The 17174-nt window shown below is 32.8% G+C and overlaps 1 protein-coding gene across 1 annotated transcript; it reads right to left on the bottom strand.

The window, feature by feature from the left end:
• Positions 1–3566: 3566 nt before the first annotated feature.
• Positions 3567–9372, bottom strand: LOC126697272 (patatin-like protein 6). The gene is made up of 3 exons (XM_050394189.1): positions 7718–9372; positions 5613–5920; positions 3567–4372 (listed from the first exon to the last, which is right to left on the bottom strand). Exons 1-2 carry the CDS (start codon positions 8858–8860, stop codon positions 5651–5653), a joined length of 1413 nt encoding a protein of 470 aa, XP_050250146.1. The 5' UTR covers positions 8861–9372; the 3' UTR covers positions 3567–4372; positions 5613–5650.
• Between the last annotated feature and the right edge of the window lie 7802 nt (positions 9373–17174).

Genomic DNA, 17174 nt, shown 5'->3' with positions numbered 1-17174 from the left:
ATCATTGCTCAGAATACTTCTATCTATTAGTTTGTTTTAACTCTTTACAATTCTTGTATTTAACAATTCAACTCAACTTTGACAACTATTGTTCTTTGTAACTGTATTAAGTGTGTTTTAGTCATAAACCAACTTATTACTTCATCTTTTTTCCTACTATTTGCGGGTCTTGTATGATTTCCTAGTTATTTTATACTTTAAGCAAAAAGTTAAATAAACTATTCCCAAATAGATGTTAAGAAAATTTTTGTTGTGTTAACATTTGCTTATTTTCATTCAATCACTCTTGGCCTGTCCCACACCCCTAATCCCTACTCAACAAATAACAAATTAAAAGCACTTTAGATTCAGTTACTAATTTTTATTTTCAAGGTTTTAGATTAAATTAGCTTGTTGTTGGACCCCTTTTTTTTTTTTTTTTTTTTGTTTAAAAATGCCAAAATATTGGTAAAAGGATTATATTTAAGGTTATTTTAGTTGTGATTAAAATAAATTAGGGCTAAAGTGTTCAAAATTTTATTTTAGAGGGTCAAAATAAAATAAATATATTATATATTATATATTATATATATTCTTTCTTGCCAAGTCAGGGGGTTCATTTGAACCCCCTGGACCATGGCTAGCGTCGCCCATGTCTATGTATATATATATATATATATATATATATTACACTATTTAAATAATATAGTAAATTATAATATATAAATATAAAAATTTATGTTTAGACTCTAGAAATTTCATTTCAATCTCCCTAAAAAATTGAGTTTAGCTTAAAAGGGTCTGAAAATATAAATAATCAATCGGTTTACACTTATGACGTCTCCTAAAACAAAAAGCAAAAATATTTTTTAGTTAATAAATACTTAAACTCAAGTAGAGCTACGATATGAAAGGTATAACCTACCTTAAAAATTGTTTCAACTAGTCTGTGGACCATCAGTTCCTCGAGATCTAAAATAGTACCGGTAATATTGGCTAGGGTAAGGGCTCTTAAGTCTCACCTTATTCCTCTAGAACTTTTTTTTTTTTTTTTTAAGGAGTTTCTCAAAAAAAAAAATTTTTAAGGATATTTTTTGATTAATGATTTTATTTTATTCACTACAAAATACTTAATGTAGGGCTCTTGGGCCCAAGAGTTCATTATCTACCTGTATATTGGGCCTGTGGCCCAAGCCGAGGACAAGGATCTGCCCGAGGAGGAGAAGTCTTCATCAAAAGAGACTGTGTTGATGAATAAAAATGTTAGTTTTGGTCATAATTGCTCAAGAGAGTGGGCCAAGGATGAATGCGTCCTCTACTAGACAAAGTCGAGGTCCTAAGAGATAGTTTGTCAACAAGGGTAACGATCTCGGAAATTCAGTTGGAGTGAATAAGCATTGCAGAGACATCAGATAGGGAGGAGTCCTAAAATATCTTAAAAGAAAGCTGTTGTCTCCGCATTAAATGCACTACAGCTAACTCTCTAACCGCGTTAATGTAAAGGTGATACCTGAACAGTGGATTTCAGCCTTACAGCTACTACATAAGGACTCATGGGGAGTGTTGATGAGACAAGTATCCACATCGACCGTCTGGCATGCACGTAGAAGGTGGAGATGAAAAGGAAAGACAATATAAAAGAAGAAAGAGTGAGTGAGAGAGGGGATCGGAAAAAAGAGGGAAAATTACTGTAACATTTAGAACTGACTTTGTAATCAAATTTGAAAGAAATACATAAGAACAAACCTTCTCGGATTTTGTCGAGGACGGTTTTCTTTATTATAAAGCTGCTCAGTTGCTCCCTCTTAACCACCAAAAAAAAAAAAAAAAAAAACTACTAGTCACATCTTCTTCTCCTTTAAACCTATTTTCTAGTTAGTCTAATTCATTAGAGTCCAATTTTCCAACCCCTTTCTCTACAAATTCATTCTTTTGGCTTTTTTGGACCTAAGTCCATTCATAGCTTGGGGTAGGATCACAAATCAGGTCCATACACTTAAACTTTAGGATTGAAAAATATATTATTTCTTTTCTCTTTCTTTATTATTTTTTCTCGATATCTAAAATTGAGTTATAAGAACTTTTTTTTTTTTATTCAAAGACAATAAAAAAAATGTATGTTAACTCTCTGTATATGTTTGTGTGTTAATATAACACAGAAAATGGAGAACAAATTATGTTTTGAAAATAACATAATTTGTTATTTTTAGTTTTTCCAATGGAATCAAATTGAATGCACTATATTCATGTACTAAGTCAAATTGGATTATATAAATAATTATGAGAAATTCTAATTATAATTTGAAGAGCATTTCTAGCGGACTCTTTACATGTCTTTTCTCCAAATTATGGAGAATGAAACCGTAAATTCCATTTCCAATGGACTCTTCACTCCGTTGCTTTTTTATTATTATTTCTTTTCTTTTTTTTTAATATCTATAGTGACTCTTCAATTTAGACCTAATATACATCTTAAACCAAATAAAAATAAATAATATTTTAAATGGAATCAAGAAATAATAGATAGTTAGTCTAAATAGATTTATAAAAGTAGATAGATAAAACATTAAAATGACTTTTTTTCTTCAAATTTGGATGAGAAAATAGAGACGTTGGAGATGTTTTAACCCTATATTTGGAATAGTGTAAATGTTGTTAAGTAACATAGTAATGTCATGTAACTCAAATATATATATATCCATGACACATCTATGATTTTCTTTGGTGTGAGTTTGGATTAAATTTTTTCTTTTTAACTTTTTAGTTTATTTGCTAAGTATAATTCTTCGAAACTTCATAAGTACAATTGTATTCTTGCCGTGTTTCCATAAAATAAATAAATTTTAAGCAAAAGCTAATCCATACGCATATCAATATCTCATACCTACCAATTGAAAGATTTTTATACTATACTAGAAGATTCGGTGAGACGTCATATATCTAGCAAGACTAGCATACTACATAATCACTAGTACACTACACAAAATTGATAGGAAATTGATAATACCTTTTAGTATCATGCAAGTACTTCCTAACACATAGCTGGCTATTCACCAAAAAAATAAATGAAATTCATATAGCTGACCTTTCAACTGCGATTATATCATTCTCAAAAAATAAAAATTGCGATGATATTTGCTATCGTTTAGCTAAAACATTAAAGCTTTTTCCTTCTTTAATTTAATCGTTTTCCAAGTCACCACTTCAGTTATTAATTTTAAAGGCTGTGCCCATAGTATCTTAATTTATTTGGAGCGTTTCAATGGAATTGGGAAAAAACTTTTTCCATATTATCAATTTGTATATATAAGAAAGAATGATACTTTTTTTTTCTCTCAATAAACTTGTTTGATTTTTATGCAGCAAACTGGTAGACCCTACTGCATGAAGATATAATAAGCAAGCGAGCTCTTCCAAAAGCAGGCAGGCAGGAGCATAATCCATGAGTTGGTGTCAACGCCCCCACCAATACATCCACATTTGTCTTGTACACACACTAATCTTTGCTAAATAAGCCTAAATAGTCAATGAGAGGCAACGAAAAGCCAAACCATGAGAAAGCAAACACAACAATCACAAACAAAGAATTGAGCCAAACTTCAACTACCTCCACCACTTCTTAACATACAGAAATTTACAGCTTATAACAATAATGTAATATCAAATGAACATTTCAAGATAGAAAATTCAACTAGACCCACAAAACCTATAACAATAAAGGTTGAATAAGTTTAAAAAAAAAAAAATTAAAATGTAAAAGTTTTGGAAAGGGTCCAACAACAACTAGTCGCCATATTGGTCAATCCATCAATCCCAATCCCAAGAGAAATGGTCGGCTGCTTAAAAAAGATACCCAATCTCGAATCTCTTTCTCCACCACTACAATCTATAATGAAGAAAAAAAAAATTGACAAAAATAGAAAAAGACCAAAGTAGGACTAAGAACTTTGGCCATGTTTCTGGGTTTTCATCATAGCCACCACCCAAACTCAAGTTTCTTGAGACTAGGATGAAAAAAAAAAAAAAAAAGTAATGGTAGGGTATGGGAAGAAATATGGAAACAATTTTCCCACCCTGACATTTTCAATTTGAAATCAAAAGATTCACACCTAAGACTAGTTTGACCTTGAAAAGCTTGAAGTAAATTTTGCTTTTTCCTTGGTTGCCTGCCATTGTAGAAAGTTGGAGTGGACACCACAATGCCTGTCCTATAGTAGGCAAAGTATCCACTAAGATCTTCTACCCTTTTAACAGTTTTTGTTCTTTTCACTCAATTCCCCGACCTCTTCTTGGCTTTGCTATATTCACTTCCAAAAGTAAAAGCTGCTATTGTATTACTTTTCTTCTTCCTTTCATCATTTTTTTTTTTTTTAATTTCAATTAAATTTTTCACCTGCATTTCAGAAACAGATTATTGTTATTGAAAATTTGGAAAATGGAAAAGTCTATATGAATTGCGTAAAAGTTAGGAAGAAAGACATGAAAATTACAACGACTAAGAAAAGCATGAGTATTTGAAGAGTTCAAACTTGAAAATTTAACATAAAAGGCACAATGTGAGGTTGAATCTTGTAACACAAGTAAAGAACTACTCAAGGCAAAACTTTCTCTTGTTTTCAAACAAAACAGTTCAACATTTCTTAACAGCTTAAGTTTTTAGAACATGTAATTTATTAGACACATTGGAGATGTAAGAACAATTTAGAGACTTTATATGGTAAAAATATTGTGAGTGCCAATTGCCCTTACCTGTACAGACATATGTGATTCTATAGGCCAAAGCCCGAAGAGCATAGGAGTAAATTGTGTTCAAATAGTCAAACCATGCTACCATATGGGAAAAACTCTTTTTCAGGACTACGGAGACCTTTATTAGACACCCTGATGATTTGAGTATCAACCAAATGACCAAAATATCCTTTTTCTCAACTATTTTTTAGATATTCCATTTCAAATGAAATGCCACTCATCTTATTTCAAGAGTAGTGTCGGTAGACTGACAACAGGGGGGTCATAGACCCCCACATCATTTATATTTATATTTGATGTTCCTTAACTTTTTATTAAACAAACAAAACAACAAAAAATGATGGTCATGAAGTTTGGTCTAATGAAAAGCAAGGGAAAAAATGACAAAATGAACACACCAGGATACAGAAAATTGATGATATCAAAACCTGCTGGTGATTAGAATAGTCTATTATTACAAACCTTACACATTTGAACAGTATTGCAAAGAAGATAAGGCATCATGAAAAAATTGAAGTTCTAAATTCGTACAATATATTAATGTGTTCATTTGCAGTTAGGTGACATTAGTTGGAAAGGTAGATTTTGCAGGTAATGGTAAAGCAGTACACTGCCATTGAATTATGTCATTATAACCAGAGTCTTTTGGCATATATGCATTGAAGCCAAAGTACAAAAATTTTTATGAGTTATGAGGTAGTTAAGTGGCATTTCCACTATTTTTTTTTTTTTAAAGTGGCATTTCTCTACTGTATTAATTATTTTAAGATAAACTCTGTGCAGAATGATCATTTTAATTCTATTATGGTCCACTATAATGCTTCCTTTGAAATTGATGTAAAAGAATGAAACTTATTAAAATGTAGCATTAGGGGAATGCTTACCTTTTCTTTTGGTTGGTTGTAATATTGCTAATAGTAAACTAGATGGGTTTTGGTGTAGCTTGTTTGAAAGCTACAGTGGGAGCTATTCTGCAACTCCTCCTCTCATGCTCCAACACTAGTTCTCCAGCAAACCAGTCAAGCTTCTCGAAATTACTTTGCTCTCCAAGCCTCTTGCCTCCAAAGAGCACTGATTCAACATTCTTCTGCTTTAGCATCTCCTCTGCTAGTCCTATGAGCATCTTTACATTGCTGGGACTTGGGTCTGTATCCACATTAAGCCCACATCGTCCCTCGCTTAGCCCATTTGCCTGTCAAACCACATTTATTAGAAAGATGTGCTTCAATTAGACGATATACCATCCAATTAATAGCTATATTAAAACAAAAATTCTCAATGGATGATTGAGTTATAACTACTTTGAATGCAAGAAAGTGAAATCAGAACTTAGTAGACCCACCCAATAGAACATACGCTCTAGAATTTAGGGGCCGTTTAGTAACGTTGTTCTAATAACGTTGTTTGTATTTTTTGAAAATACGTGTGGGTGAAAAAGTATGTAGAAATACGTGTAATATTATTTAAAAACTGAAAACCACATTACTCCACCTACACCTCTAGCATAGACTATTTGGGCTATAACCAATTTGGGAGGGTGCATTGTTATTGAACTAAATAAGTGATAGTTGACACCTCTATATGGGGGGAGGGACCTAATGGAGCTCCAATTTCTTCTCGAAGCAACACTGTAATACTATATTGCATGTGCCAGAAGCTTGTTATCTACTAATAACAAGTCTGCTTGATTCATTGAATGCCTTCGTGGAAAAAGATCAATTAGAGGAAACCCTCCTCTCATTTCTGCAGAATCTAGTGGCTTGGCATTTAGGTAGGATAAAATAGCAAAACAAGAACCCAAGTGACAAAGTCCTTGCACATTGACAGCACATGGTTGGCCCATATCATAATAAGTAAGTGATGTATGGAAATTTGTCTGATGTTTCCCTTCAATGAGCCTATGAGTATCTAATAATCTGAATGGTAAATTATGACCACTCAGATGTCTCTCACTCCCTAGTAAATCCAAACCCCAGCTCTCCAGCCATTCCCATCCACTTTCAGGCAAGATAATCCATACAAAAGACCACTTGTTATGTTTCATTCGGTTAAATTTGGTACCAAAAAATTAACACTACTTTTTTTTTATAGTGGTAGTAACAAAATTTTATGGTTACCAACATAAAATGAAATTCATAGTGAATAGAATAGAGTTTGATATTAAGGAATAAAGTTGGGAACTCCAATAGCTTAAATAACTATTGTACTATACAATTATGCTTTTAAAGAACTCAAAGAAATCTTGTTAAATACAATTAAAAGTTCAAAGAATGTTATCATCTTGACCAAAAACTGCAAACAAGACGTAATTAAATCCCTTAAATCAAAAGCCAAAACAAACCGAATTTCTCGGACAAACAATCCAGCAACTTTAGGGTCAATGCTTAAAAGTAACTGACACTTAGACCAGAAGACAGTGAATTTAAAGTAAAGGACTCTGGCTAAAACTGCAGGGTTTTAACCCAAAACCCCAAAAAAACCAGTACCAATTCCAAACCCACCATCACGTGCAACCCAACACCTAAAAAACAAACCCACACAGGTCCCCGCTATTGCTCCCTCCTATTGGCCACTGAAATCTGAGCCCCAGTGTACCGCATGGGTTGCAATGGCCTCATTATCCGAGGCCAAACGACCAACATTAATTGCATGAACCCAAACTCCGGCGCACGTTAGCCTATATTCTGTATATGTATATACATACATTTATGTGTATATCACCATCACTATGTAAAAACAAAATTCTACTACTCCTTACCAGCCTGGCCAACACTGTCACACGCTCCAAAAATCCAAACCAATTAATCATCTCTAAGCTCATAATAATGTAATGTAATAATCTAATGTCGTGTAAGGTAAACGTTTGCTATGTTTTTTGTTAAAAAAAAATAATTACATGACAGACAGTGTACACAATTTCATAAACTGGTTGACTTGTGCAATTGTTTGTTGTGTGCGGAGAGTTTTTTTTTTTATTTTAAGTTTTTACCTGAATGCGCACGTAACTAGTACTTCGACACTGACCAAAGGCCATGGCTACGGACTGGTCCACCAAGTCGGCCGAGCCGTCCCCACAGATCCGAGCCATGGGTCGAGCCCACTCCTTGGCCCTCCAATTCTTGATCTGATCATAATCATAGTTAGTCTCCACCAACTGACCCGTTCCAATAGAGAGAACCAAAAGGTCCTCCACGCCTCGCACGAATGGGAACTCTTGTTTGTTATGTAGCACGTGCGTAATCGCCGCACCGGCCGGGTTGCTCATAGCTAAGGCGCCATCGACCGCCACGCACTTGGTTTGACCGTCGACGGACCGCATTTGGACCGGTTCGAACACCCCCAGTTCTGCTGACGTGGCACGACACACCTCCCAGAGCCTGAAGTCGAAGCTGTCTGTCTCGAGCGCGTCGGCTCTGGAAAACAGAAACGGCGCCGTACTGGACAAGTCGTAGCAAGGGATTAAAACCGGTTTCAACGTGTCTTTCAGCGTTAAACTCCGGTTCTGGTCTGCGAAAGCTTCCTTCACCGCCTTTTCTAAACCGGCTGTAGCTGAACCGGTAGAACTAGCCGAGCCGCCTCTAATTAGCCGACGGAAAAAACCGCCGCCGGTACTAGAACTAGAGCCAGAGGAAGGGCGGTAAAATCGCTTGCCTTGTTCAGCGAGGAAGCGCCACGTGTCCTCCGCCTTGAAAATCGGACGGTTCTGGTCTTTTGTAGCGAAGAGCATCGCGGTGAATATGCCACCGACGCCGGAGCCGGCGGCGACGTCGAAGTAATCGGCGATTCTGGCGTCTGGATTGCCGGATTTCAACTTGAGCGCGTGTTCCAAATAGGCCAAGGCTTTACCTGAGAGAATACCTCGCATACCTCCTCCGTCGATGCTCAGAATGCAGATTTTGCCTCTCTGGTTCTTGATCGCCGAAACGCCATTATCGACCATCGTCGGTTGCGGTTGAGCTTGAGGCTGAGTTTCCGGCTTGGACTCGGCTGCGGGAGCGATCTGCTTGGGGATCCAAAGCTTCTGGTCGTCGTAGCCGAACAGAAACTTCGTCTCTAGAATAGAGAAGATTTCGTAGCTCAGCTTGTCGGTGTCGATGCTCGGTTCTTGCATTTCCGATTGATTCGAATCCATTGAAGAAACAAATAAAAAGCTCTCTGCTCTTGTTTGGATGAACCTAATAAACCCTCAGTTTAATTTGTTTTTTTTTTTTTTTTTTGGCTTTGCATGCCCACCTGGATACCTTAAAAAGAAATTCAGAGTTTAAAAATCAAAAACCTTCTCCAAACATGCCTGAACGAAACGAGCTTTTATCGCAGCTCAATTCGGCAACAACAATATAGCCCTTGAAAGTCACGCCAATGACCATCAGTATATTTTTTTGTTGGACCAGCCAAAAAATAAAAAATAAAAATAAACTCTCAGAGACTCCAAAATTTCTCAGCTTTAAAAACGTAAACCGCTTCCTCAATTAGAACTTTCTATAATATACCACATCAATTTTATACTGACAAGCAACGCTCAACCTCCAAACGACAGCGTTTGAAATAAAAAATAAATAAATAACAAAGAAAGAGAAAAACGAAGAAAGAGCCAGAAGACGAGGCAAAGAACTGAGTTAGCTGCAGAGCATGTCTGTTTTTTATGTAAAAAGGCGCTTCTCTCTATATATGTGGCCACCTTAACTACACAACAATACTCAGTTCGGTCCAAACTAACGGGGCACCGACGGTTGTACGTACCCGGGTCAAATCCGTTTTAACCCCAGATTTATCAGACGGTTAATATTTCATTTCACCCCCCCCCCCCTCTGTTATGTCCGTGATCAACGGTCAATTACCGCAATTTTCCTTTTTTTTTTTTATCTTTCATCTCTCCCGCGTCTTTGTCGTTACCTGTGGGACCTACTTAGTAGCGCCACTGCTCAGTCGGCGAAGGAGTGGAGACCCACTAAATTTGTGTTTTAAAAAAAAAAAAAAAAAAAAATTATTTTTTTGAGACGAATTTGCCCTTGAGGGTGGGGTCCAGTGTGGTATACGTGCTGACGGGTACAGTGGGTCTATGTTAGGTCATTACCTGATACAGTGGGCTTTGTTTTTATTTTGTTTAGGCCGGTTAGGACTCTTTCAAATGACGGTGATTTTTAACTGTAAATCCGTAAACGTGAATAGTACGGGATGAGATTTTTTTTTTTTTTTTTGGGTTTCTAAATTTTATATTAGACCAAAATATTAGGAAAATGAAAGAAAGGAAACTAATATGGATAGGATGATTGGTGACACCTAAGTCTACAGTCTGACTTCTCCAATCACTCGTACCAATCATGGTAATCTAATAATCTTTGACCCTATTGTTTGGCAATTTTAACTTGTTGTGTAGTTTTTTCCCTTCTTTTTTTTGTTTTTGTTTTTTTTGCTGAATTGTAATTTAAGATTCTTAATTGTTCTTGCATTGACATTTGAAAAAAGAAAACTAAAAAACAAATTACACCTTTTAAATTTAGGAGAACTGTCATTTTAGTTGTAATTTGAGATTCTTAATTGTTCTTGCATTGAAATTTGAAAAAGAAAACTAAAAAACAAATAACACCTTTTAAATTTAGGTCCATCATAATTTTAGTTGTAATTTAAGATTCTTAATTGTTCTTGCATTGAAATTTGAAAAAAAAAAAAAAAAACTAGAAAACAAATTACACCTTTTAAATTTAGGTCAATCATAATTTTAGTTGTAATTTAAGATTCTTAATTGTTCTTGCATTGAAATTTGAAAAAAAAAAAAACTAAAAAAAATTACACCTTTTATCATTGGATTTTACTAATGTGTACCCTTAGGGCACACATTAATTTCTATTTTTGGAAAAAAATTTCTTGAGAATTGAAAAAGTAATGACAACTTTTTCAATTCCCGAGAAAATATTTCCATAAATAGAAGTCTTAATGTGTGCCCTAAGGGCACACATTAACCAGATCCTCTGTCATTTTAGTTGTAATTTAAGATTCTTAATTGTTCTTGCATTGAAATTTGAAAAAAATAAATAAACTAAAAAAAAATGGATTTTAGGGCACACATTAAGCTTTCTGTTTTTAGAAACATTTTACTTTTTCAATTCTCGAGAAAATGTTTCCAAAAACAGAAAGTTTAATGTGTGCCCTAAGGGCACACATTAACCGGACCCAAAAAAAATTACACCTTTTATCATTTTAGTTGTAATTTAAGATTCTTAATTGTTCTTGCATTGAAATTTGAAAAAAAAAAAACTAAAAAAAAATTACACCTTTTATCAGAGAATTGAAAAAGTAATGACAGCTTTTTCAATTCTCGAGAAAATTTTTCCAAAAACAGAAAGTTTAATATGTGCCCTAAGGGCACACATTAACCGGACCCAAAAAAAATTACACATTTTATCATTTTAGTTGTAATTTAAGATTCTTAATTGTTCTTGCATTGAAATTTGAAAAAAAAAAATTACACTTTTTATCATTTTAGTTGTAATTTAAGATTCTTAATTGTTCTTGCATTGAAATTTGAAAAAAAAAAAAAAAAACTAAAAAACAAATTACACCTTTTAAATTTAGGTCAATCATCATTTTGTTCTATGAAATTTTTTTTTGTCATTTTTAATCCTTAAAATTTAAACTTTCTATCAAATTGGTTACTATGTTCATCATCCTTAAGTTTAGTACCACATATGAAAATAGTACATATGAAACTAGTGTCCAATATATAAAGTACAGTTGACGGGATAAACAATTTAATAAGTTAAAGATTAAGAACTAAAATGACAAAAGTGTTTTATAATTTTTCTTATAAACATGATAGTATTCAACTATTAGCATCCGCTCTATAATGATTATTTTTAATTTAAAATTTTAAAAGTTTAAAATATACTGTTTCAATCAATTCTAAAAAGAGATTTTTCGTTTATTAAATTTTTTTTGTTGATACCCTTTTTAAGTAATTTTTTATTGTTCAATTTTGATGTCGTTAATGAAAATTTTTATTTTTGAGGAACTTGACCAATGAAAATGAAAAATTTTAAATGATTTTAATATTTTGTTTCTGCGTGCTAGTATAATTATGTTTTTAGTAAAAGATGAATTTTATAACATTAAACAAAAACTTAATTACAGAGTTGAAGAAAAAAGCTGGGAAACTTGTAGAAATGTTAAAGGTTGCTTTCTTTAATGCATCACACATTATCACTAATTAAATGAAATTCTTCTTTTTTTTTTTTTTTTGAAAGAAAATGAAATTCTTCTTATTTTAACTTATGGAGTACTACGTAATCAATAAAACTTTAATTGAGCTAAGAACGTAGACTTATAGAGTACACTGTACGAACTCCATAATCAATTTACTTTGACCTTCACATAGTACTAAGTTTTATTTCTTTTTGTACATGTGGCCGTCAATGTTTTTGGTTACCTGCTTCTTTTAAGAACTTTCCGTAAAGGACTTGTGTAAAGACTCTAAAATACAAAACTGTACCTGAACGGGAAAAAGAATATTATTACACTATTAACTTTATAATTTATTTTTCACCTACCGATAGTACAAGTTTATTCAAGATATTAAAGACTCAGATAAACGTAAATTGGTGATATGTAAATTATCAATGGTAAAATACAAAAAATCATGATTAATTTTGAGGTTTGGGTTAATAACATGAGTTATCAAGAATTTTTAAATATACCTAATTTACTTTCTTAGTATAAATGGCAATTAGCACCATTTGAAAGTTTCATGGTTCTCACATCATATACTTCATTTCGATTTTCGACAACTTATCTTTGATTGTAAAGGTCTCGCAATTACTATGTTGTAGCAATTATATGTGTATGGGTAGTCATTAATAAATAAATAATAGTAAGAGATGAAGAAAAAAGCAAGATGAACATAGAGATTTTCAAATGGTATTAAATGACATTTGTGCCAAATGAGCAAATTGAATACTTTTGAATTGTTTTGATAGTTCAGTACTTGACATGAGCCCAAATCCTAAGGATAGTCTTTGTATTTTACTCAATTATCAATTAAATTATACATAAAGCTTTTTATGTTACTGGATGATATAATGTGCTCTACTAAATAACACCGCTATTTTTTTTTTTAAAGACTAGAAATGATTGGAAAAAATCTAATACAATAAACCTAAATAACTGTACCTGATTTTTGTCCTTACAGGCTTACAGCTATTAACTTTTTTTTTTTTTTTTTTTCGTGTAATATTCATTTATACATGTCAGATTATGAAATTGTATATTAATGTAATTTATCTTATTCATTATAAGACTAGAAAGAAAATATGAGAGGGAAAGGGCATCATTCGTACAATCGTACTAGAGAGGAAAAAAAAAAAAAAAACTAATATCAGAATATGTGAGAATCAACTCTTGCAAACGCCAAAAAAATGCACGTTTACTTCATATCTCATCTTCTGTGATTGGAAAGGTCAAGTGAACTGTTTCATTCAACATTTTTAGTAGCTATTAACAAGAATTAGTGTTGTATGAAGCATGCTCATAAAAGTGTTTTAAAAAAGAGAGATTATATTTAGTTATTTACAATCAATTTTTCAGAAGAAGTTTCTGGTAGATATTATTGCTAAGGGCTTTATAGCTGAATTACCATTTTTCCATACACAAAATATTTAAAAATCTATGAGAAAATAGTTCGAGTTGAAGGATTAATGGTATAATGTAACTATCTCAAAAAAAAAAAAAAAAAAAAAAAAAAATCCTTGTAGATGCCTACAGAGTGAAAAAATATACTCTACATCATAGATATGTTTCCTCTCTTACAATTGGTGGGTCTCACCAATTGTGAGAGAGAGAGGAGAGGCATATACATATCTTCTCTTACAAAGTGTTTTAATACTAGTGTTTGTAGTGGGATCCACCAACTGAGAGAGAGAGAGAGAGAGAGAGAGAGAGAGAGAGAGGAAGGAGAGGCATATATCATACCTTCTCTAACCAAGTGTTTAATTCTAGTATTTGTATTACCCTATTAAAAGTCATGTCGTGTTTCACGTTTTGAGTTTTAAGGACATGATAATGATGTAATTTAATTCGTTGATGAGGTCCAAAGCAAAAGTCATTACGTGATGAGAGGCTGAGTGGACATCTCTTTGGCGACTTGTTTGTTGGAAGGAACTTTTAGTAGATACCGCGCGAAGGAATAATTTTTCATCCTATAGGTTTCTACCATGTAACATTAATTCCTCGTATTATGCCTTATGTTTTGGATTAAGGAAATTCTATTGGTGTAGATTATTTTATTATAGGTTTCATAACCATCTATTTTGGGGAAAAATAGAAAGACGACTAGTCTTACTTTGCTCAACAATTAGCATGATAAGGTTGAATACTTTTTTGGGTATTTTGGCTAGGTAGTTTTTGTTCTTATCGGCTTATTATGGTAAAATTAATCTAATACCTATCCTAACTTCACCCACCCTTCACCACTTAAACTAAAAGCCAAAGATTTTTTCTACTTTATATTCATAACATTTTCACAACAAATTCTAAATGAAGCAATTCCAGTGATGGGTTCAAGTTAGAACGTAACAACTTACCATTTAGAATTTGTTGTCCTACTTTGCTCAATAATTAGCATGATAAGGTTGAATACATTTTTGGGTCTTTTGGATGAGATCAAATGTAGTTTTTATTCCTATCAGTTTATTATGCTAAAATTAATCTATTATTTATCCTAACCTCACCTACCTTCACTAGTTAAAGCTAAAATCCCAATTTTTTTTTTATACTATAAATGCTATGTCCACAATATTTTCACAACAAATTCTAAATAGTAGGTAGTTACTCACTATTATGATGGACAAAAAGTAATTCTAATAGTGGATTCAAGTTAGAACATAACAACTTATCATTTAAAATTTATAATGAAAGTGTTGTCTACGTAACACTTTTTCTGCTTTTATGTTTGAAGGGTCAATAAATTAAAGCTGTACAGAGTTCCGTATTTTAAAAGTTAAGAGTTCGTTTGTTTATGACTTTTTTTTTGTCCAATTTAGAAAATGAGTCAAAGTTATATTAGGGGGCATTTGATTTCACTCGTTCTTTGTTGAAAGGAATTGTTGTAATTGATATGTGTGAAGAAAGTAGAAAGTCCTGATGGATGCCAACTGACAAGTAACTGTCAATGCTATCAGCCTGTAATTACCACCGAATAAAAGAAGGGTCAAGCAGATTAGCTAAAGACTCTAATCAAAAGGCATCTGTTAGACCAAAACAAAGAAATTTAGATGAGGTTGGGACTCAAAATACTTGGATTTTGTGTGGAGTGATAGAGAAGTGACTATCACTAAAATACACATAATTACGTCATTTGTCACAAACTTGAGCCCACTCTTTGTTAAGTAATGGGATGGAATCGATAGATAGATAAAGGCATGTTGGCAAACTATCGTTTGATGTTTACAAGCTCAATTATTTAGAATTTTTTTCGTCATCATTCATTATAGCCCTACTTTTTGTTCATCCAATTACTCAATTTTGTAGTTTTAAAAGAAAGGAAGAAAACGAATATAAAGAGGAGAAAACAAAAAAGGAAGTCTAAAAAGCAACAATGCACTAAAGCCTAAATGTGCTTATCATGGAATTACTCAATTTGTTCAGGAAAATTTGATGCCCCAAGTTGAGATTGAAATTGACTGAAAGACCCGTGAGTGGCGCTCATCATTTTAGGCTCACACGCTCTTCTTTATGGAAATTTAGATCGTTGGAGAATGGAGATAGTCACATAATCCAATTCCAAGATGCAAGAAATTTGTCTATCTCTTCCGTGAACCGAATCAATATGCTCATAATTTTTTAGGCTAAAGATGGACGTACTTTGATAGTTATTCTTCTTAGTTATGATTATCCCACTAGTACTAGGTAATTGTTTTACTTAATCCATGTCTTTACACTTATCTTTTACCTCTCTCTCTCTCCAAAACAAAATTCCTATTATTGCCATTAACAAATGCTAGCAATAGATAGGAATGGTTTTGTTGTCTAATGCACTTCTTCCTTTGTTTTAGGAGAAAGTTGGAATTTCTTCATGTACAAAGTGCTTAGAAATTTAGGGGAGAAAATATTCAAAGTTTAAACGGCAAGATTAGTAGTATTTTATAACAATTTAAAAATAAAAAATAAAAAGTTTAAGGAGAAAGTTTATTTAGTTAGTACAACACGATACAATTTATAGGGTAAAAAATCTTCTACTTATCTTTTAATAAAAACATATTCTATTACTTGAAAAAAAAGAGAAGGAAAGATATTAATAGCAGATGAAATGGCATCTTCATCATTGAGATATACTATTGTAGTATTGTTCTCTCTGTCTTTGGCAATTATTTTTCATTGATTTGCTCAAATTATATTGGAGAGATTTTATATCAAAGAAGGTGACAATGGTATTACAGTACTGAGAATCTGAGATACTATTCTAATCAATTCCTAGACCCCCACAAAACAAAAACAAGTAAATCTAGTCTGTTACTGTACCACAGAAACAATGTTTGAAAAAAATAAATAAAGAAAGAAACACAAGCACACATTGAATTTGAAAGAGAAGTAGCACGTGTGGGTGTGTTAATGTGTTTTGGCTTGTTGTGAGCAGAGAATGGAAAACCACTCTGCTATGAGGGTGTATTTATTCATTGAAGGAGACACAGAAAAACAAGCCCATTGAGGATTTTAGATAGACTCAGATCTCTCTGGGTTTCTCTTCAATAACTCTGCAATCATCTGCTTCTTTCAATCACATATGTTGCAATATTGCATGTGTCAGTCTGGGTTTTTTTTTTTTTTTTTTCCTTTCTTTCACAACCCTTCAAATGGTTTTCCTATCCTCTATCATTGATTGGTCCTTTTCACATTTATCTCTATCCCATTCCCCTATTCACCGACCTACCTTATTTTGTTGAGACCTATTGGCTATTGACCATAAGACATTTTGAATACCCGACACATTTGTTTCCTTGGTTGTGATTCTCTTTTTATCATTTCTGGGTCTCACAAATATTTTATTGAAACAAGCACTGAAAAAAATGCATGGTTGATTCGACAAATACCAAAAATGGCAACTTTATCTAATTCGAAATTTGATTCAATTGGGTGCAATTGTAAAGATGGAAAATTCAGCTCCCCACAAAAAGTTAAAAGATGATACATCAACCAAAGATGAACCAGTCTAGCTAGGGTTTGTTACTTGTCATAGTCGAGGTATATTTTCTTTGATATAATGGGTGTCAGTCAAATCAATCGTAAAAGAATCCATACCTTATTTATGTCAAGGTTTAATTCGTTTGCATAAGGAAATGTTGTTTGTACATATCTAATCTGTTCATATTTTTTTTTTTTTTGAGTGTGTAAAATAATTAGTAGGATAAAAGAATTTAAACGCAAATTCTCTTCTATGAAAGTATCAAACAATATCATTA

Source organism: Quercus robur, chromosome 8 (genome assembly GCF_932294415.1).
Source record: "Quercus robur chromosome 8, dhQueRobu3.1, whole genome shotgun sequence".
NCBI classification, from domain to species: Eukaryota; Viridiplantae; Streptophyta; class Magnoliopsida; order Fagales; family Fagaceae; genus Quercus; species Quercus robur.
This window is presented reverse-complemented; position numbering and strand designations above follow the sequence as displayed.